The sequence below is a fragment of the Carettochelys insculpta genome, chromosome 2 (genome assembly GCF_033958435.1).
Source record: "Carettochelys insculpta isolate YL-2023 chromosome 2, ASM3395843v1, whole genome shotgun sequence".
Taxonomy (NCBI): Eukaryota; Metazoa; Chordata; order Testudines; family Carettochelyidae; genus Carettochelys; species Carettochelys insculpta.
In genome coordinates this window covers 252699876-252723489 of record NC_134138.1, presented here as the reverse complement: position 1 = coordinate 252723489, position 23614 = coordinate 252699876, and the positions used below count along the sequence as shown (strand labels likewise).

The 23614-nt window shown below is 38.7% G+C and overlaps 1 protein-coding gene across 8 annotated transcripts in view; it reads left to right on the top strand.

The window, feature by feature from the left end:
* Window positions 1-23614, top strand: part of PARD3 (par-3 family cell polarity regulator) — a 735311-nt gene that overhangs the window by 492908 nt on the left and 218789 nt on the right. For all 8 annotated transcript variants that reach the window (XM_074984984.1, XM_074984976.1, XM_074984978.1 and 5 more), the window contains 2 exons: window positions 6102-6252; window positions 21453-21642. In XM_074984984.1, coding sequence (XP_074841085.1) covers window positions 6102-6252; window positions 21453-21642 — 341 coding nt within the window. The remainder of the gene's footprint in view (window positions 1-6101; window positions 6253-21452; window positions 21643-23614) is intronic.

Here is a 23614-nt window from a genome sequence, read left to right as displayed (position 1 = left end):
ACCTTGATTACTGTTTTTGGTTCTCTGTGCCTTAAATATTGAGTCTGTTCTGGTATGGCTATGGTGTGAAGAAGTGGGTCTGTCCCACAAAAACTCACCTAATAAATTACATTGTTAGTCTTTAAAGTGCTACTTGACTGCTTTTTTGTTTTGATAGTATATAGGCTAGCATGGCTCCCTCTCTGTTACCAAAAGAAATAATGTTTGGTAGATTTCCATGTTCCTGAATACTTTGTGTCTCTTTGTTCCTCAGTCTTCCTCCTGCTTTTTGATGCCAAACAGAGCACAGCACAAGGGTATCAGAGGGGTAGCTGTGTTAGTCTGGATCTGCAAAAGCAACGAAGGGTCCTGTAGCACCTTATAGACTAACAGAAATGTATGAGCATGGTCAAAGACCCACTTCGTCAGATGCAGGTGTAGAGAGCAGTAGCAAGCCCCAGTAAATAGTCTTCCTCCTGTCCTCTCCATCCTTTTTAAAAGAGATTGGAACCAGGTCATCTGTTCCATCCACTCCCTTATTACTTGAGTGCTTTGTAAAGAAATGAAACAGGGTGAACAAAGCAGTCCTCTTCCTCTTGTATAGTTGCTATATTGAGATACATAGCACATCCAAATTCCAATTTCTAGTCTCTCATGGGTTACCACCAAGCCCCGGGTCACACTAGGAGCTAAAATCCATTTTAGATGCCTACACCCAGCTATCAGAATTGCATTGCTGGCATCAATGTTTCAAAATCGATATTTTCTGCCGTCAACACAGCAGGAGGTCAATGGGAGAAACTCGCCCATCAGCTTCCCTTACTCCTTGCAACAGCCAAGCATACCAGAACAAATGTCAGCACCGTTACAGTTGAATTTAGCATGCACCTGCTAAGCACTTCACCAGTTACACAGTTCTGAGGATGCTAGCAGCAGTTTTATATAAAATAACTATCAGCACACATACTAGAATTAAGGTCCACACTGATCATTGCTAAGTTTTCCCATTTTTCAAGTTTGTACCTGGTTTGGGAGGCTAAATGAGATGTTAACAGTCAAAAACACGTTGAAATTTGACAGTTGTATTCTGAAAGGCCATGTCATGGGAAAGTACTTCTGAGTAATTTGAACACATTGGCTTACAAACTACAGAAACGGGTAGAAGAAAGCTTGGAGAATAAATTTGCGTTGCAGAAAGGACTTTAATTCTCCCGACGTTAGAATACAGTGCTCTTTTTAATAAATTTCTACAGCCTCTCCTTCAAAACCACAAATGCTTTCATGTCAATCAGAGTTTTGATCAATTATGTTCTGAATGGGAATGAGAGAGAGCTACATGATTGTTCCATTTATAAAAATGCATGATATGAAATTTTGATTTGATCGCTTATGCAGATTAGTATTTTGGTAATGCTTTGGCAGATAACCTTTCTCATATTTGTGCTTTTAAGTTCACATGGGACGATAGTGGTTAAGTAACAGGGACCAAGTCCGTTTATCACCTAGAAAAGGAATGTCTAGTGCAGATAGTTTTTAGCAAACAGCTTGTTCTCATCTGAATTATAAAAGGCCATAATCAAAATCAGAGGGGTAGCCGAGTTAGCCTGTATCTTCAAAAGCAACAAGACCACCTGTATACCTTATAGACTAACGTATTTTGGAGCATAAGATTTCATTGCTCACAAAAGCTTATGCTCCAAAGTATATTAGTCTATAAGGTGCCAGAGGTCGTGATAATCAAGATCTTCATTCTTACTTAAAAAACAATGAAAAACTGACTACTTTAAGAGGAAGAAAACCTGCAGCATGGAATATTTTGCTCAGGATTCTGTGATGGTTTGGTTGATGCACCCATTATAGCTCAGTTTTAGTGCATAAAGGTGGAACAATGATGTCCAGCGATATACTGCTACCAGTAATACTTGAGGCAAAATGAACGAGAACCAGTAGCAGCACTGCTAATCGTCAGTCTTACCATTATTAAAAATGGGAAGCTTGCAAGATTTTGTTTACATTCACTGCCCTTTTTGCATTAATCACGATAAATAATGCTAAAATAGCAATTAAACCAGTTTGAGCCACCTGTGGTGAAAAATAGCTCTTTAGTTATACCGTGTTGTTGCTTTTACTGTCCATTGCTTTGTCTTGCTGGCAGCATTTAATCTAACTTTGACTTTTTTTTTTTTTACACAATCTTTTCTGAAACAAGGATAAATAAAAGATTTATTGAAAAGCCCTTTGTATACCCTCCCCATCCAGTTTTTGTTAATTTAGAAAAGGCATTATATCTTTTGTTAAATATTTGTGTAGCTGACTGTTGATGTCTTTATTTAGATCTCTCCTTTTGAGATGCTAATTAGAAACTGGAAAAAGTCTTTCCCATGAAAATGGGTAAAGTACTTGGTTCCTGTTACAAAGCACAACCATCTAAACACAAGAATCCTGTTGTTTATTCTTTGTACACACTGCAGCTTATCTGCTTACCTGGTGTGAATTTCTGTTCATTTCTCTATGATTCCAAACTTTCTTGTATCTTTCTAAAATTGTTGGGATTGTCTCACAAGCGAGTTTGATTGTTGTCTTCAGAGAGTTTGTCACATGGAAAATGGTCACAGTATATTTATATGGTTTACTAAAAAGCTAGACATTTGTTACATGAATTCATTAAACCAGTCTGTCTTTCAGGGAGAATAAATCATCTGACTGCAGAAGTATATTAATGAGTTCCAACTCATTTTCCTACTGTCTTTAGACAAAGGTTAGTTCATCTTTGCCTATAATTGGCATGGAAGTTAAATGCCTGAGCACACTACATATTTTTACAGGATTTCAAATTTTCATATTTTTATTGTTCTCAAATTTGCCTTTGATTTCTTTGTATCAGAGGCTTAGGATATGGTTTAATTTACTTTTCAGTAAAGCTGTCACTTGTAATCTGCAATTTGAAAAAAAAAAAAAAAAAACTAATAAAACAAATCCTCATTTCACAGTTTAAACCTTATTGAGTCTAATTCACTTGCACTGCAAGTTTATTATTCTCCTGCAGTGTGATGTGCTTCCAATTGTAATTGTGTTGACCCTTCAATGCAGTACCTCTCCCCACTGCTTATCAAATTGTGAAAGATAAGTCTGCAGTTTGGAACTTCATTAAATATCTCATTTATATTAAACAGATGATAGCTTAGATCAGAAATAATTTTTGCAGATGGTGTGACCTCTGAGCCTGGTGTTTGTGGTCATCGTCTTTGAAATGCAGTGAATTTCTCAAATGCCCATCCACTCTGTGTTCCTGGCATTGAGCCCGTGACCAGATGTCATATGGTGTTAGTCTATTGGGTTGACTTCAAAGCCTTTCTTGTGAAGATTGTAGTTGAGTGCTTTGTAGCTCTTGAAGCAATTTTATATAAAGACTTTAATAGCATACGTGTCTTTGTCTTGCTGGAAATGTGAATAGTATGAATAATAATGGGGAGCTATTTAAAAATGTTGCTTTATTACAATATGTGAAATTATATTAAGGCCAACTAACCCAGGTCTTTGGCAGGAGAGAATGAACCTGCAACCTCAGAGGCTAAACCCATGTGCTCTACCTCATGAAGTAAAAGCCAGCTGGCTCTCACTTATGGCTGTAGAGCAGAGACTTTACTCTCCCATCGATGGTCTCGGTGCCTCTCGGGTTAGCACTGTGAATTGTGCTTTTTTTCCTTTGGAAACCATTCTAGAGAAGTGCTGTCTTTTCTCAATGCCTGGTGATGAGCAAGGAATTGTAGAAGGCCTCAGATATTTTGGGAAGCATTCAGTATCTCGCAGGATATGTGCACTAATATATTTTAATAATGGAATATTTTTATACGAAAGGATTTATATAAGAATAGTATGTGTTGAATTCAAAGCATACCTTTCGGCACAATGGCTAAAACCTACCAACCTTTATGCCCTAAATAAGGGATCAGCAAACTTACTATGTCAGACCACATTTTTATCCCTGCAGTTAGCAGGGGTCCCCCAACCTGTCTTATGTAATCCAAACCAATGGAAATTTCAGTTACGTTCATATGGAAAAAAAAAAAGTTTGGCATGTGGAATTAAATAGGTAGGTAAAATGTAAAAAATTAATTGATATATAAATGTGAATAAATATACGTAAAACCAATAACATATTTCAGCATTTTTGATGAGATGGATGAGCCTGATGCCCAGCAGCCGATCATGCCAATCAGCCTCCCATATGACATTTGACATCCTTCCAAGGGGCCCATATCCCCACTTTACTCATCCCTGCCCTAAATGATTACAAAGCCACACAATTATTTGTGCTATATTAGCCAGAAATTCTCCTGAAGGGATCTGGATTCAGTTCACAAATGAAATTAATTTAATGGCTAAGCCAAAGTAGACATTTTGTCCGAAGTGCTGATCACCACTAAGTTATCAGTGGGGCTAAATAGTTATGTTTGAGGCACCTCAGCAAAGTTCAGTATGCCGCGGGTTTGGGTGTTTCAGAAATTGGATTATGGAAGATGAAATCTTTCATGTCCACTGTTATTGGTCTGAGTAAATAAATTGGAAGTCTCAGTTGGTTCTCTTGTGCACAGGTGTTCATGTCACCTGGGTCCCTTATTGGAAGTCTCAGCCGAACAGCTAAGAGTTAGATACATACAAATCAATTGTGCTATTGCTCCTAGGGTAGTGGTACTCAGACCACAGTGGTTCATGAACCAAATTGGTGATCACTGTTACACAAATGAGCCATGCTAGTGTGAATTAGTGATCACTGTTACACAAAAGAGCCACACTAGTGTGAATTCATTGTTTCATTTACTGAAGTAGTGTACAGTCATATTTAAACTATATGACGGGGAAGTGTGTGTGTGTGTGTGTGTGTGTGTGTGTGTTTAAAAATTATCTCAGCAAAATGATTGACCAAGAATTAGCATTTTATCCACTGCAACTGGTTAATAACATAGTAAAAACATCCTGAGTGGTTAATAATGAAATCACACCGTACTTCAACATCCCATGCTTCCAAGAACTGGAAGAAACACATGGAAGATCTGCTTGTGGCCCAGGAGCTTCAGTCCAAGTATTGCTGAGCTCTAGATGATGTCAGATCATATTTCTCTTCAACATATAAGAGCTTTGCTTCCCCCCTGAAATCTGATTTTCGATAGTACATGGAAGAAAACCTATTTCTTATTTCTTGAAAATCTATTTTGTGTGTATAAGAGAGGTGACCACATTCTCCCAGAAAGAAAAAACAAAACAAAAAACCCCAAACAGAGGGTCAGACAGTTCTGATGATGGGCAGTTTGACTACAGGGAGGGGGTATGGGGGAGAGGTTGTTTGTTCTTTCTCCCCCTATTTGCATAGCCAAGCAGCATCCCTCCATCTCCTGTGGCACCACCTCAGTGATCTGACTTTTCCTACATGGGGGGAATATTGTTCTGAGGAATCATGCTGGGCGGAGGACTCTGGGCTGTGTTAGGAGTTTGTTGATTGTGAGGAAACTGACAGGGATGCTGCAAATACCCTTAAAATATAGACATTCCCATTTTTCATGAGCATATGAAATCTCTTTACCCTGAGGGTGAGAAGTCTAAGCAAAGACTTTATCATAAGCAGCCTGTTTTCATGTATGTCAATGCTAATATGTATGACAGGGAGTTTCATGGGGGATCCCCTGGTGATCATGTACAGAAGCAAATTCATCATTTCAAAAAGGGTCAGTAGCTGAATTCGAAATGGAGCTCCTGTTTTCTGCTGCTTCCTGACAGCCCATCAGTGTGTGAAAGAGGCCAAATTATTTGTCAAATAATATTGAAATATGCAAACTGTGCTTATAAATAATTATGCAGTGAAGCTGTACCAAAATGTGATGCTTTTTGTCTATGTATTTTCTGCTGAAAGGGTTGAAATCAGACAAGGCACCATGGGAGGTGCAGTGTAAAGTGGCATGGAAACTTGACCATTAAGCAGAGCTGTCATTGCGAATTATTTTGGTTCCAGGGTGAAAAGTTCTAGTGCATTTGGTGCCCAGCCGGATCCAGGCCTTAGGCAAGTTGTTATAATTCCCCCATGCTGTTAAATGGACTTCAGCTCTGATTTTCCCCTCTCTGTGCAGTTGGAGTCCCCTGGAAGTCCCCCTGGGCCAGAGCTGCCTATGGATGCTATACTGGATGACAGGGAACGTAGAATTTCCCATTCGCTCTACAGTGGGATTGAGGGTCTCACCGAATCACCCACAAGGACTGCAGCATTGAGTAGGATAATAGGTGAGTCAAATAGACTCTGCTAATCAGGTCTTGTTTTTGTCACTTCTGTGGTTCATTGAAGGATGATTAATGTATTATTTATGTGGGAAGCATGGAACGTGAAAGTGACAATGACCAATTTACAACATGCCTTTTGAAAGAACTCTTCATCACAAGCCTTCTAGATAGCTTAATGTGAGAGGGGAAGTCAATTGATTGATCAAGCAAGCTTCAGCGCCCATAACAGGTGGCAGAAGAAATAATGGGAACATTTTAAAATGTTTTCCCTCGTCTGAGATGGGAAACTACACTGTTAGTATGTTTGGTCTGAGTGTGAAGGTTGCATGCAAATAAAAAGACTCTGAATATTACTATAAAGAATGCATAGTTCTGCCTCATCACGGATGCATTTTCACTTTAATTCTTCTAAAAAAAGAAAACTGTGTAAACTGAAGCCAGTATCTTCAGTAAAATATTTTCCTGTTTCAGTTGAATTTCAGCTGTGCGGGGCACCAGTTTTAAAACCTTGTAAGTGATTTTATGCATCCTTTGTTTGGATTCCGTGCTGTACTGTGTGCATGGCCCCCAGTGGGTAATGAGGTTATTAGCACTTGCTCTGCAGCAGTTGAGCTTTCTACTAGCAGATTTAGTTCATAAAGACTTGTCTTGCCACAGGAGTGGTTGGACTTACTGAGTAGCTCAATTATGGGATTAGCTTGTAAGGATTTTCAAATTTAAAAAGCAAGATATGACGTTTGATTAAAATAGCACCTTATGTGTAATACTTTTACTGATAGTTTTGAGTTGTGAGTCCCAAACTCCAATATAACCATTAAATCCACTGCTTTTTAGTATGTTTCACATATATGTACAGCATTAGAATTGGAGATTCTTTGTAGAATTGACATGAGTGACTTTAGTTTTCAGTCCCTTAGCATAGCTATTCAGCTTTAGAAAGTGAGAATCTCCATTGTGTCCTTTTTGCTAGTCATTGCTTTGTAAATATTTTCCTTGTACTTTCTGAAGTAGGAAAACCACACTTTCTTAGACGCCTGTGAAACCTCACAGTTTTGATTTGTGTGATTTTCTACCAGTTCAGTCATACTATCACCTGAATGGATATATGAAAGCCAAAGCTCAAACTGAAAAAATCTGTTAAACTGTAATGCAAAATAGTTTTTTATAATCCTAGTGAGGAATAATGTGACCAAACATCACAAATCCATGAAAATTTCTCAAAAAATCTATGTCTGTCTAAAGGAAGTAACTTGTTTCATTTTGAGATCTGATTAAAAGTTCAAGGAGTGAAAATGCTGCTGAAATTGTTGGCGTTGTAGTTTCAAAAGCGAAACTAGTCTAATTTTGCTGTTTCCGTTTCTAGATAAATTAGCTGTACAGCACTTAGCCACTGCTTTTTTCCTTCATATAAAATTCAGGTACACATTAATTCATTACCATGTAAACATATTGTGCATCAACAGGTGAACAGGCCCTGAGAGAGGATATTTGGTATTCCTGTCTATGAACTATGACATCATAGGAATACAGGATTTGATCTGCTGCATAAGACTTTTTTATCCATCAAGTCCAATTGCTTTCTTTCAGCAGTGACCAGTAATTGAAGTCTCAGCAAATAGCAAAAACAAACAGTTAGCCCTTCCACAAACCCTTAAAATTTGATGTGTTCATGGCCACATCTTCAGTGTGTGCTGTGTATGTAGGGTATAAAAATCCCTCTTGCATATGCTCATCTTGGAGCTGACTATTTCTGTAAAACTAGGGTGCTTAGTTTACAGCTCTCAGGGATGTGAAAAATGTTATGCCCTATGTGAAGTAAGTAAGATGACCTAAGCCTCAGTGTAGATATGATTTTTCCTTTAACCACGCTGCTTCCTATATGAGAGATGTAGTTACTGCAGTGATGGAGGAACCCCTTCTATGGCTGTAGATTTGATACTAAAAATGCTGCAGTACTTCAACTGTGCCACTAGTGTGTTTCTGTTGTAGCTATACCGCTACCTTCGGCATAAATACTAATTCTGTCTACCTTGGCTCTTATCCTTCGTGTGACTCCGCAGTTACAGTGAAAAAGGGCACCATTTCAGATTTTCGTTGAGGGGCAAGTTTTAACCATGATTCCAGGGACTATTAAGGCACCTGAAAACTGTAGTTTTCTGTTAGATAATTTAGCAATTAGCTGGCAAGACCCCTGTATCTAATTTAATTTCTATATAAATGACGAATAGTAGACACATTCAGTTCTATTAATAAGATTTTCTGGCATCTTCTAGCAAGTCTTTTAAGGGACGATGTTAAGTTTAAAATGTTAATATATATAACACACACACACACTCTCTCTCTCTCTCTCTCTCTCTCTCTCTCTCTTTGTTACTAACTATGTGGAGAGAAAGAGAAACTCCATCAGAACTCCTGGTTCTAGCTCAACTCTAGGAGGGAAGCGGGATTTCATTTAGGACTAATTCAGGAATTCTCTCTCCTCTTGTGGGCTCTGGAACCAGCTTTTACAAGAGCAGTCATTTAATATGTCAAGAAACTTTATCTCTGCATCCTGTCCTGAGGTAACAAGTACCCAGACAATATTGAGGTAGTTGAAATCCACCATTTTTACTGAGGTTTTTAATTTTTGTAGCCTCTCTAATGTCCCTTAGCATTTCACAGTCACTATCGTCATCCTGGTCATGTGGTTGGTAATATATCCCTACTGCTACATTCTTATAACAACAGCCTGGAATTACTATCTGTAGAGATTTGGTTCATTGAAGATTTTTACTTCATTTGAGTACGCTTCCTGTCACATACTGTGCCACTTCCCCAGCAGTACAACCTGTTCTATCCATGCAGTATATTTTGTAGCCTGGTTTTACTGTGTTTCCTTGATTATTCTCATTGCATCAGGTTTCTCTAGTTCATCCATCTTGTTGTTTAGAGTTCTGTGTTTTGTATATTAGCACTTTAAAAATGTGTCCTTTTTTAGTTGTCTGCTAGTACATGATGTAATTGATTGGGACTCTTTTTCATTGAACTGTTTCTCATCAGCTCATTCCTGTATTTTATCTTCCAACTTCCACTTCTAGGACACAGAGAATCTCCATTAATAGATCTTCCATTATGGGATGTCTCTGTTCGATCCATGTGCTCTTCTGCACCTGTCAGGTTTTTCTAGACTTTAGTTTAAAAACTTCTCTATGACCTTTTTTAATTTTAAATGCCAACTCTCTGGTTATGTTTTGGTTGAGGTAACATCCATCCTTCCAGGCAATATGTTTGTGAAAGTGAAATTTGAAATCAAATCCCATGGTAATGTTCTGACTTATTTGTGCTAAGTTTTCAAAATCTCAGAACTTTTTTTTCTGAAATTCTGCAACTGTTTATTTTCCATTGTGCTACTGGTTTCTGTAACACACAAATATAGACCTGTGTTCAATGTAAATTATTCTTTCTAAGTGAACATTTTAGTACAAGGTCATCTTGCATCTTTTAGTTGCAGTCTGAATGATTGCTGATTTCTTAAGGCTAGCAGGTTTTGATGCTAAAGTGACTAATCAGAAGTTATTTATCAAGGTTTTGATTAGCATAACAATGATTTAGATTGAATGCAGTGTTGTTGTAGCTGTGTTGGTCCCAGGATAGTAGAGAGGCAATGTGGGTGAGACAATACTGTTCATTGGAGAGTGCTCACCAGGAAAAGTAACGATGCTCTCTGTGTGGATAGCTCAGAGGTAACCAAAAGGCCTGTAAGGTCATCTAAGTCTCTCCACCAGCAGCCAGACACTGCCCCAGGTTTTACCCCGCAACCTGTGTTGAATATCATGGGGCCTGGTCCAATGAGGTTTTCAGGGTGCGTGAACGAGCTGCGCTGTTCCCCAGAAAAGATGACAGACCAAGGATCAACTTTCCCACAAAAAATTTTATTTTCCAAGAGCAGGGTTTCTTTTATATTATAATATTTCCTTCTTATATTTTAACCTGATTATACTTGTTTATATTGTTTTGTTTTGTTTGTTCTATAAGTACAACTATTAATTCCCCTATTCCCTAAGCCTAGCACAGGATTTGATGTTTAAAAGACTAATAGCCTTTAGTATATTGTGTTATTGCAACAATCAATTCTATTCTAAACCCCCTTAACTTACTTTGGGTCCAATGGAATACACAACGAGGTGTTCTTCTTCGTATGCTGCAAGGGAAGAGATATCAGAACTGTATACAGATGTTTCTTTCTCTGTGTGTGTGTGTGTGTGTGTGTGTGTGTGTATATGTATGTGTGTATATACTAATATTATTTTATATGTATGCCAGTGTTAATCTTTATACTGGTACGGGCATCCAGTTTTATTCTTTATATTTGTTATATTTTACAAATGGGTAGTTTGACTAAAAGGACTACAATACAATAACTAAACTATATTGTATTCCCTTCACCTCGGCGCACCCGCGCTCTCCTTCCCTTTAAAGGGTTAGGCCGTTCTACCCTAAGTCCCAGCTACCTAGGGGAACAGATTGTCTAATATTTGCCTAAGTGAGATTGCCCTGCTGGCCAGGCAGGGGCCTCCAAAGAGTAGCCGCGGGTCTAACCCTCTGGTCCGACTACCACCTTAGGACTTAATAAACACAGCCTCCTGGAACCGCCTATGTTGCCTCCGAGAGGACCTTTACTGCATCGTCCCAGGCGTGTGTATATAAAACCCTCGTCAGGGCTTAAATAGGTACCGTCTCCTCAGACTTCAATTAAAATAGGTATTTTTGCCTCCTTAGGCTCTTAATACCCTGCAGGGATTTAAATATCGGGGTTTTCCCTATAGTGGGTTATCCCCTTAATAATTCTATAATATATATGTGAGTGAAATTTCCTAACGTTGGGGTTTTCCCAATAGTGGGTTATCCCCTTAATGCTCTCACCTCAACTCAAGTGAGCTCTACCTGGAAGAGGGAGCAAACAGTTCTGTATACCCCTAACTATAACTTATATCTATGTTATTTTTTACTAGTCTTCTATGTATATGCTTAATATAAAGCCTAGGTCTGTCAAGACCGCCTCCTGTGCTTTACATCTATTGCCTTAGGAAATAGGGTTACAGAGTCTATGGCGCGCCTATTTAAACAATATTAGAATTCCCCGGTCTGCCATAAAAGTAACAGCAGCAAGGGATAATTACAGATAATGTTACTAGTAACAATGTAACAGATAACACAAAGAATATTAAACCTAATTCCATAGTGATTAATTAACTAACTAACAATTAGAAAACTAACTAACCTAATGCCCTATGAATGTGTGGAGGTATGATGTTATAATACCTAGCCCTCCTGCTCTGTCTATCCGGGCGCCGGGCCCGCAGGTCTCCTCAGGTGCTAGGAAAGGAAGCCCTCACGGCGCGCTTTTATGGCAGCTGCGGCAGGCAGACAGGAAAGGCAGGAGAGAAGAGAGGCCAGGGGGAAAAGGCCAACGTGGTAAACAAAAAGCCCCTGGCAGAAAAAAGCGGCTGCGGTTCCACCACTGCCCAGCAAGGGACGGTGGCTGAAGCAGCAGCGCCGCTTGCGCGGCTCACCAGGCAGGGCACCTGCTGGCGCGGTCTGCCCGGTGAGCCTGCTTCAGGTAAAGTTCTGAGGGCTTTGAGTGATTCAGTTCAGTTCGCTGGATCCTCTTGACTGGAGCTCTTCAAAAAGGCTTCGCAGCCGGAGCTCTTCGAAAAAGCTTCTGCGTCCCGCGGCGGCTGGGGAGCGTCGATTGACACGCAGATCCGCTTCAGCTCTCCGCTTCAAACCTTCGGCCACTAGCGCAGTCCAGCTCTGAACGCAGTCCTTTTTGCTGACCCGTCCGCTCCTCTTCTCGTCCTCCGGCGGACTGAGGTAGCCGGGGTTGGGCTCCAGAATTTATAGAGCCTGGGCGGACCTGGTTGAACACTCGCAGGTGTCAGGTCCGCACCTGTGTTGCCCCGGCAACCAAGATGCAGGTTCTACATACATATTCATAAGCATCCTATCTTGTCCTATCAAAGCATCGGAATTCAAACCTCCGCTCATGAATAATCAATTAGCTCATAAATATTCATTACCAACTGGCAACCCTAACGGTTACCCCCTATACCTTATATTGAACCTAGTTGACTAAACACTTTTACACAACAATTTAAAATAAATCCTTTTATATTTTTGTTTTATTCTAAAGCGGATTGATGGGAGACACTGTTAAAAGGGTAGAAATAAAACTTTTTAATTTAAAGGGTAGTGGAAGGCACACACAAACCTCACAGCCCATGGCCAGGGACATGTTCTCTAGAAACAGGAATTTACAACAAAAAGTTGATCCAATAAATTGCATTTCCTCACACATCTTGCTTATCTAATGGCTTAAATTGGTGCTGTTTTTCATACTTGCAAAGAATTCCAGTGTTTGTTCTTAAACTGACATACATATGCATGGCAGGAATTGCTTTGTTCACTTTAAAACCACAGCTATCTTTGTGGTGGAGTACAATAGCAACCGTACAAAAGGGTTTGGGATAGAGGTGAAGAATATACCTCACCAATAAAAAACTCCTGAATGAATTTAGGTAGTCTGAACATGAATTTCCCAAGAGGAATTTATTCTGCAAATATATGGGCTCTTTAAAAACAGTATGTAGGAAGGACCGGTTTTATGTGTTTTCAAAAATAGCACTTCTGGGAGCATCTTTCCCCCAACACTTCCTTGGTATTAATTCAGATGGCAAAAAAGAGAACTGTCGCCTAGTAAATGACTAAGACGTTTTCTTCAACAAGCCTAGGACTTTTACCATTTGGGAACTTACCAGTCCCAGTTGTATTTAGTTTGTGAGGTTAGTCTACTGTAATTATAGAAGAATGTCTGCTGCCAAGCGAGCCTACTGATTGGAGCAGAAGATCAGCTAGTAAGTGTTTGGGATGTCTTCTCTCATAAAGTGGTTCTGCAGATCACCACAGTAAGAGTCACATATGCGGCCTCAAAGGATATTGCTATGTGCTAGTGTCTCTCATTCGTCTAGTGTTCAGGAACTAAGAGAATAAGAACTCTTTGTAGCCTAACCAGCTCCATTTTCTTTTTGTTAACTTGGAACACTCACAGCCTTTTTCCTATGGTTAGTGTTAGGGTTCTTCCTTGTTAACTTAAAGGTATACATTTTTAAAATTATGTGTATAGGTTTCTTAAATAGGAGGAAGTTTTTTTTTTTTGTTTATAGTCTTTAGAATTAATTAACAAACAAATAAGAATTTATAGGATTCATCTATGGGACACAATGAGAAAGGGGCCATAGACTTCCTTTTGGAGGTGGATTTGAGGGCACAAGATCCAAATTTCAGTGCCCAAACAATGTTTTGGGTCTAATCCTAAAACAACACTTGAAGTAGAGCATCCTTCACCTGGAAGTTGAGCAGCTGAGAGACATATGTCAAACTTCTGGACAGAAACTCCAGTGAAGTGAGAGAAACAATGGCAGCATAGGCCACACATAAGTAGCACAAACAAGTCTTCCAAATCCTGTACAATGTGGGAGCCAAGTTCAGTTCCAGTCACACTTCAGCACACAGAACCTCATCAGCTTTTAGGTGTGCAAAGAGTGACAAGGCTTTCTTGAATCTCTGATAGTTTAATTCTTTATCTGCGTGGTGGTGATGGTGGTGTGACATGGGCTTTTTTCTATAGAGCTTCCCTCAAGTTTCTGAGAAGCTTTCTTTCAGTGACTTTTAAGCTCTAAACCTGATTTATGCACTAGTCGGATTTGGAAGCTTAATTATAGCTCAGTTTTCTCCAGAGTTCTTGTCTCTGCAGAATTGAGATGCTCCATGAATCAGGGTGAGAGCTCAGCAGTTTATGGGTGCAGGTCTGGTATGCCAGCCATCTAGTACTGGATCTTGGTGAATTCCTTTCTCTTCATTAACAACTGTTCTGTCTTGAGTATCTTCATCAAATGTCTGGCAGTGGTGGCATCCCATCTTCATCAGGGCAGCAGGTAAGTGATGTTTGTAAAGACCCAGTCATCTCAAGAGCTGTTATGCTGCAAAGAAAAAATAATAGAATCATAGAATACTAGAACTGGAAGGGACCATTAACCTGTTCTTAAATAGCTCCAATGATGGAGATTATACAACCACCATAGCCAATTTATTTCAGTACTCAAAGCACCCTGACAGGAATTTTTTCACAATGTTCAACCTAAATCTTCCTTGCTGCAATTTAAGCCTATTGCTTCTTGTCCTGTCTTCAGAGGCTAAGGAGAATAATTTTTCTCTCTCCTCTTTGTAACACCCTTTTTGGTACTTGAAACCCGCTATCATGTCCCCTTTCAGCCTTCTTTTTTCAATACTAAACAAACCGATTCTTTTATCTTTTCTCATAGGTCATATTTTCTAGACCAGTGGTTCCCAACCTGGGTTCCTTGGACCTCTCGGGGTCTGTAAAGGTATTAAAGGGGACCCATGGAAAAGAAAAGATAGATAAAAAAGATAATAGAAAATAAATTTTAAATAAATTGCAAAGTTGCAATCAGTTGTTGTCTGAAAAGCTATGTTGTGGCACCTTTGTGTGATGAAATGATTGTGATGGTTAGAAGCACGCAAACATTAGCCATACATTCAATATGGATCAATGGTTGAAATAAGGCTCCCTGGAAAGAAAGGAGACTGATGAGCAGAGTGAAGCACTCACAAGTGGAATGTCTAATCAGACATAAATAAATGGCAAGTGAGAAAAGTTTGGATTTACTTGGTCCGGCAGTGAGAATGAACCATGACCAATGTGTGTCCTGTGCTATGAGGAGTTAGCAAATGAAAGCCCAAGTGCTAGTCTATACCAGGGAAATAAGACAATTTCAGATACACAATTCTAACTATGGCAATTAAGTAGCTAGTATCAACGTATTGGAGATCGACTTACCTGACTGTCCTAACTAAGGAAGGTCGATGGCAGTGTTTCTCCTGTTGACCTCCCTTACTCCATGCGATAGTGTTGGGATATCATGAAATGACAGAGTGCCCAACAACACCATCCTTGAGCAAGCTGGAATTCCAAGCACACAGTGGTGGCTGTACTGGCTTGGCCACATCCACAGGGTGAAAGATGGAAGGATGCCAAAAAACATCCTGTACAGTGAGCTAGGCTCTTGCAACAGACCTCCTGGACGCCCCCAATTGCGCTACAAAGGCATCTGTAAGAGGGACCTCAAGGAGGTAGACATCGACCCAGATAGTTGGGAAGAGCGGGCAGACGACCTCAGCAGCTGGAAGCAGGAACTACACAAGGGCCTTCAGAAGGGCAAGATGAAGATCAGACAGCTGGCAGAGGAGAAGTGAGCCCGTAGAAAGGACAGCAAGGACCTGCCAGACACTCACTACATATGCAGCAGATGGAGCAAGGACTGTCACTCTCATGTGGGCCTCCACAGTCACAGTCAATGCTGCAAATAATGATCTTAAATGGAGTTATGGAGGGCGCGATCCATAGTCTACACAGACTGAAGGATGCCTTAGAACAGTGTGGAGTATAGGGGTCAACTGCCAACCTCAGAGAGACCAATTTTGCACGTCTTTACCAGACGCGCAAAATCAAACTCTGGAAGACCAACCCAAGCCAGGTCGATCTTCCCGGAAGTATAGATGTGCCATAAAATCAGCCAAACTTCACCATCACATAACACAGAAGCATAGCAAATATGAGTCCAAACCTCTTGATTATTTTCATAGTAAGCTTGCCAAGTTCAAGGAAGGCAAAAAAGCTTATGACAAAAACATGATCAGGTAGTGACAATACTGGAGAAACGGAAGCCGCCTACTGTGTAGCCCAACTAATAGCAAAGATGGGAAAGCTATATCCCATCAGGGAGGAGCTAATATTAATGGCAGACAATGCTTTTTTGGTGCTGGCATCTCAGTAGCCGCGGCAATGAGATTGGCTGGAGGAGCAGAGCATGGGAGCTGGCTGAATGATGTCTCTTTTTTACAACCCCAGTGAAGAAGATAATTGTAAATACTGTTCTTGGGGAGAGGGCATGCAAACAAAGTCTGATCCCATTGTCAAATAATACAGTTCAATACAGAATTGAGCAAGTGGTTGAGACCATGAGGGAACAATAGAGTATGCCAGCATCACTTCTGTGCACTACAAATGGATGAAACAACTAACAATGCAAACTTGACACAACTTCTTGTCTTTGTCAGGTCTGCATACAGTTGGAAGGTAAAGGAGGACTGACTTTTTTGCAAACTACTACCCACATGCACAACTGCAGAGGCAATTTCTGATAAGCTGAACTGTTTTATTGTTGGGAATAAAATTGACTGGAAAATAAAGTATTGGGGTTAGAAAAGATGGAGCTCATGCCATGACTGGTCAACACTGTGGACTTATCACTCATATTAAGTCAGTTGCTCCATATGCAACAAGCGTTCAGCGTAGCACTGGCAGGGAAGCCCTAGCCACTAAGGAAATCCGTGCCAACTTAGAGTATATCATATGAATCTGTGAAAGTTGTTAACTATGGCAAGGCTGGTCCTCTCAATTCAAGATTGTTTGCAATTTTTTGTGATATGGGCAATGATCACTGTCAACTGCTGCTGCACATGTAGGCAGGCTGGCTCACCAGAAGGGAAGTCCCAATGTGTATTTTTGAGCTGCAAGACAATTTGAGAATTTTTCTGATGGTCACAAAGTTTGAGCTCATCCATTTAATTGGTTGGCTAAATTGGCTTACTTAGCTGACGTTTTGGCCATCTTAATGGTCTCAACCTACTTTTTCAAGGAAAAGCAGTGACACATTTTCAAGTTTGAGACAAAATTGAAGCAATGATAGAGAAATTAGAACTGCGGTCCAGTCAAATTTATTAGTTCAACTACAACTCATTTAACAATTCCCCTTACTTTTTGATTAAATCAGAAATGCAGTTCTTCAGTGATGTTAAACATATAGTCAGGGAGCATCTGCAAAGCCTGAAAACACAGCTGCAAGAATACTTTCCAAATCCAGAGACCAGAAACAACTGGATTAGAAATCCCTTTGAATGCATTAACAGTGACACCGTCATAAGTTTCACATCAGAATTGCAAAGTAGCCTAATCAAAGTGTTTTGTGACAAAACTTTAAAGCTGGTCTTCTTACAAAAGTTCTTCACTGAGTACTGTCTTCATGTCTCCACTGAGTATCCAGAGCTGTTAGAGGGCAACACAATTCTGGTGCCCTTTGACACGACATATATGTGTGAAGCAGCTTTGAACACCAAATCTTGCAGTAGGCTTTGTGTTGACTCATACTGATGACTGAGACTGTCACTCATCCAGCCTTTGAAGTCAATGAAATAACAACCGTGAATAAGCCAAAAGTTTATTATTTGTTGCTACATAGTACGAATCATTGTGGTAACTTTTTGTGATGAGCTGTGCAATCAAATTGTAGTGTTGCAGGAAATGAGTATGCATCATTTTAAATATTAGTTATTTAGGTTTCCTTTTTCATTTAATGATAGTGGTTAGAATTGGCTTTGACGAGTGTCTGGGAACAATTTGGGGGGTTGTTATTGGGAGTCTGCACTAGTGAAAAGGTTGGGAACTACTGTTCTAGATCTTCAAACATTGGATCTATTCTTCCTTGGACCCTCCCCAGTGTCTTCCTATCTTTCCTAAAATGTGGTGGCCAGAAGTGGACACACTACTCCAATTGAGGCCTGATCAGCACAAAGCAGGGTGGAAGAATTACTTCTTGTATTTTGCTCACTAAAGTCCTTTTATTGCAGAATCATGTTTTCTTTTTTTGCAGCAGTGTCACACTGTTGATTTATACTTAGTCTGTCATCCGTTATGACCCCTAGATCCCTTTCTGCGGTACTCCATCCTAGGGAGTCACTTCCCATTATTCATGTGTGAAACAGGTTGTTCCACCCTAAGTGGAGTACTTTGCTTTTGTCCTTATTGAACTTCATCCTATTTTTGTAAGACCAGTTAATCCAGATAATTTTGAATTCTGACTCTATCCTCCAAAGCATTTGCAACCCCATCCTTGATATTATTTGCAGACTTGGTAAGTGTACGCTGTATGCTATTATCTAAATAATTGATGAAAATATTGAATAGAGCTGGCCTCTGTGGAATCCCACTTGTTGTTCCCTTTTAGCATGGCTGTGGACCATTAATAACAACTCTCTGTGAGCAGTTATGCAACCAGGTATGCACTCACCTGATAGTAGCCCCTTCTGGGTTGCATCTTCCTAGTTTACTTATTAGGACATTTGATGCTGCATCAAATGTCTCATTAAAGTGCAAGTATGCCATGTCCGCCATTCTCCTTTATCCACAAGGCTTCTTACCCTATCAAAGAAAGCTATCAGGTTGGTTTGACATAATTTGTTCTTGACAAATCCATGCTGACTGTTATCTGTAACCTTATTATCTTTCAAAAGTTTGCAGATGAATTCCTTATTGTTTTCTCTTCCTTTCTGTACCATGAGTAGAACTTCGCTAGATTGAGAGCCCGTTTCGTAAAGAGTGTTGTAGAGTTCCAGCAGGCAATCTCAAGAGCACACTCTTTAATCAGTAGTCCAATCAAGTCCTGTCAAAGAGTGCTAGGTGTGAGGTATCCAGCTTTTCTTTAGACATTTCTTGTAATGCAACAGGTTCATCAGCTTGTTTACAACTATCTGTAAGCTCTCCACAGAAGAGATGTGATTGACTTTCTCTGTTGTTGGGGTGTGTCCAACAATTTCCTGAAAGTGAAGCCCTTTTGGTTTTCTCTGCCATGAAAAGTCTGGGTGCGTGGAGTTATATAATTAAAATGTCACTTTTCACTCTCGTCAAATATTCAGAATGGTAGATGGTAAGTTTAAAATGCTACTCAATTTCTTTAGCCTCTCTAAATGGACCTTCAATCTTTAAAATGCAGTAAGGTTCTACTTTTTCACAATCAGCTCTGGAGACTTTATTAACTACTGAGTTAACAGTCTCCGTAGGCAATATGTTTGATAAGGAGTACACTGCCAGGCTAACCATTAACTTGTCCATCAAAGAAGCAATTGCTGGGCAAAGAATTGGCTGTTATGCAAACGGAACATATTCATTTCAGCGTGGTAAGGATGGCGGGTTTGCCACGTGGAACCAATGTATTCTAATCATTTTAATCTATTTTACAAAATTTCAGCTACGATTTTTTCTTGAATTAACGATATAAAATGTTTGATTAGCTAATACAATGAATTTTAGCTATCAGTTAGATTAGTTTATATTCTCTCCTATCAGTCTATTGGTACAATTAAATAACAGTACAGCAACAAGATTATATGAAAGGAGAAAATAACAATTGCTGTAGGTCCTATAACTCTATACAGGTTTTCACACTTGTGCTGATGTGTATTATAAGAGATGAGCAAAACGTGCATTCATACTAATTTTTCTAACTCTTGGTATTTTTTATTACTTGGTAACTTATTACTATATGGTACCATGCTGTGCTGTGTCTGTATTACATATACATATATAATACATCATACCATATGGTTAGTCCACTAATTTTTTGTTCAAAATATTCATGAGAATTTTGTTAGTTAATTTTATAGCAAAACAAAGGTTCCTGCAGTATTTACCATCTTTCATTGTGGTTTGTTGTGAATACTTAAGCCTACATCTGTGAAACAACCAAACATTTAGAAGGCAATATTTTAGCAAGCAACAGTGTCTAGGGTGTAAAATAAGGAATTACACAGACATTTCTATCATGTGGAAAAATATGAATAACAAATACACTGGAGTCATTTTTAATAACTTGTCAAATTTCTTGAGATAACTAAATAGCTTTATTTCAATATTTATAGTGCGGTTTGGTGTTTTATAGCAAATATAAGTAAGTTTGGCTCAGTAGTATTGCAGATACTATGGTAATCTTATCTGTTTGAGGCTAAACTGGAAAAGTTTTGAGGATAATCATTTTCTATAGAAATCAGTTTTACTGTTCTACTAAATGTCTTTACTTGTTCTTTCACCCTGAGCATATTTGCGTTGAAAAACAGGAAGTGGTGACTCAGGCTAAAATTATAGTGATATTACTGAACATTGTAATAAAAAAGGCCCATTGTGACACGGATTTTTATATCAATTGAAAAGTTACATCTGCTTTTTGTTAAGCAGCTCAAGAACCCTGTCATGCAAATGAACATATTACTGGAAAATATAATTCCACATATATCTAAAACAGTAGAATGACAGGGGTATTATCTTCAAAAAGATCCAAATAGACTTTTAGCTGGGAAGAAACAACTTCTCCCTTATTTTTAATACACCTTAGGCTCCAGTGTAACAAGTCTTGCCTGCAGGCATAGTTCCAATGAAGCAGGCTCACATATGAGGTGCAATAGTCAGCCAATATGTCATCTCTTTGATTCAATATGAGGATGCTGTCTTGATTCCTTTAACATCAATGTCAAAATTCACTTGAGCTTCAGTTAGAACAGAACAAAAGTCTTGAGCCAAATTTTCCAAGTCTGGTGCATAAATCTAGGTTTTTAAATTTATATCTTGGCATCTACATAGCTGATTCCAATTTTTTATTCATTTATTTAATTATTTTATTGTGGAAGTAAAAAAAATCCAAATTTCAAATTTTTCAACCAGTTCTAGCTACAAATGTTCAACATTTCTGAAAATTAAGCCATTTCTTCAGGCATCTAAATATGGATTTAAGTTCTTAATGTTAAAAAACTAAATTGGAAAATAGTAATGGAGAGAGAGCTGTGCTAGTCTATATACTATCAAAACAAAAAAGCAGTCCATGGCGAAGATCTGAAGAAGTGGTCTGTCCCACGAAAGTGCAACACCTAATAAATTATTTTGTTAGTCTTTAAAGTGCTGCTGGAGTGCTTTTTTGTTTAAATTGGAAAGTGTTCACCTTGGTGACCACGGCCTGGTGCACAGGAGGTAGTGATTCCCATCAATTGTCATTGTTCCTTTTCAACAACTTCTGTTCAGTTCTGAGGATCATCACCGTAAGCTAGTTAATATTCTCCTTCAGTAGCTTATAAGTACTTGACACATGCCTTTTTCAGACTTCTATGTAGTAAGTCTCATGCAATTTTACTTATAGTATTACGTCAGTCTTATCCGTGATGTGACAGATTTGACATGACATTTTATCGTTTGGATAATATATGGTACGTAATTCGGGGCTTTATCAGATTTCTCCCCCCTTTCTCCTCCCCTTATTAAATAGGCAAATACCAGCTTTCTCCAACAGTGAACATGCCACAAGATGACACTGTTATTATTGAAGATGATAGACTGCCAGTACTTCCTCCTCATCTTTCGGACCAGTCATCTTCCAGCTCCCATGATGATGTGGGATTTGGTACAGCAGATGTTGGCTCATGGGCCAAAGCCACAATTAATGAATCTACAGACTGGTAAGACCATAGTACCAAACATGAAAATAATAGTCAATTGCATTATTTCTTTCTCCTTAGTTTAATGGTTGGCTATGCTGAATATTAATTTGATTTTTAACATTCAAACCACAACATTTTTAAGCCTTTTATTGCCACTGTTTCAGTAAGAGAGTTGGTGCAGATAATTTTGATGGACTTTTACTTTCTAGCTGAATGGTTTTGTGTGGGTCAAAACACATTTAGACAAGTGTTACCAACTATTAGTAGGACCAGATTGGTATATAGCTGTGCTGACAGAATTAATATCATGTACACATATCTCATAGAACTGAAAGGGACCTCGAGAGGTCAAGTCTAGTCCCCTGCCTCCTCGGCAGAAACAAGCACCATCCCTGTCAGTTTTTTTCTTTTCTTTTTTTTTAACCTGTTTGTCCCAGGCCCCTAAATGGCCTGTTCAAGGACTAAACTCACAGCCCTGGGTTTACAAGGCCAGTGCTCAAACCACTATAGTCAGATTAGCCAGCCTAATAGTTAATCGGAAAATCTCAACATCTGTATGACTGCCTCATTACAAATTTAGGATTATCAAGTATTAAAGATGAATTTCAGTGGGACAAGTTACTCAATCATTTTCTCTATAAATAAGATTTCTACAAAATAAAAATGAAAGATGTAATTTTATGTACTAGTGTTTAGGAGACTTTAATCACAGTCAGCGATGAACTGCTATTTGAGGCATTTATCACGTCAGCTTTTACAGTATTAAAGATGATAATGTTTAGATAATCTAATTAGACATTAAGGGTGTTCTTAAAATAGGCCAGCAGCTAATATATTAATGATCACATAACATTTAACAAATGAAGATTTCCTGAATATTTAGGATAAATATTATGTTTTGCATTGTGATTTATTAGTAGTATACTAATACTTTCCAAAATTTAAAACACTGAAAGCAAATTACTTCATGTTTTACTTTCCAGTTAAGTTGAATCTTGATCATATGTATAGATTTTTACCTATGAGCTCCAGCTGCTAATTTATTAGTCCCATTATTAACTTGTTTATTGTTCTTAATAAAGGAAATGTTGCATACTGTTAGTACAGATCTCAGAAAACTGCATTAAATTGCAAGTCTAGTAATTATGTACAGCAATGAGAAGAATAAAAGATCCTCTCTATGGAACAACCTCCTAAGGGTGTAGTGATAATTAACACAAGCAGAGTGAAGAATTAGAATTTTCTTACTCCCCTCATCTCCTGTGTCTGTTATGAATGTGTCAGCAATATCTTAATAAAATAGCAGTAGCAATGCCCTTTGGTTCTGATTTACACTAGTCAGCTATTTCTATTTTGATTTTATGTTTAATTTGAGTTGATGTTCAGGGATTGCTCTTCCTGATTCTCCACTGTTTTAATGATTGTAGTAAAAACAGCTTTTTGTCTTCATTTTGCTTTTCTCTTATTATTGCAGCTTTTCCCTTATAAAAGTCTCACCTGTAATTTAAGCCCTTGAAATGTCCATCTCTGTCTTTAGTAAAAGGTTTTAGATTTGAAACCTGAAGTTTTTACATTGAACGATGCTTAAGACGACATATAATACTTATCTCTGAGCAAATTTTGCACTGAACGGGGGTTGGGGAGAAGAGAAGAAAAAACCTCCACTGTAGACTGTGAAAGCCCATTTGAAATCTGCAGATGTTTTTTATATTTACTGCTGCAGTGTAACATACTAGTCATACACTTTTCTAAGCGCAAAGGAAAATAATGGCAAAGAAAATAGATTAGATATTATGGAATTCATTTTGTACAAAAACCCTTTTAAATTGCTACCTTTATGAGAAATGGTTGAGGTCTTCAGATGCAATTGCAGGTAAAAGAGCAGATCAGTTTATGTCTTTATTCATATATAACGCTTTTTATTTGCAAAAAATAAATAGCAGCAGAAGTAGATTGTTGAATGAATTTCCTACTGCTAATGGATCAAGAT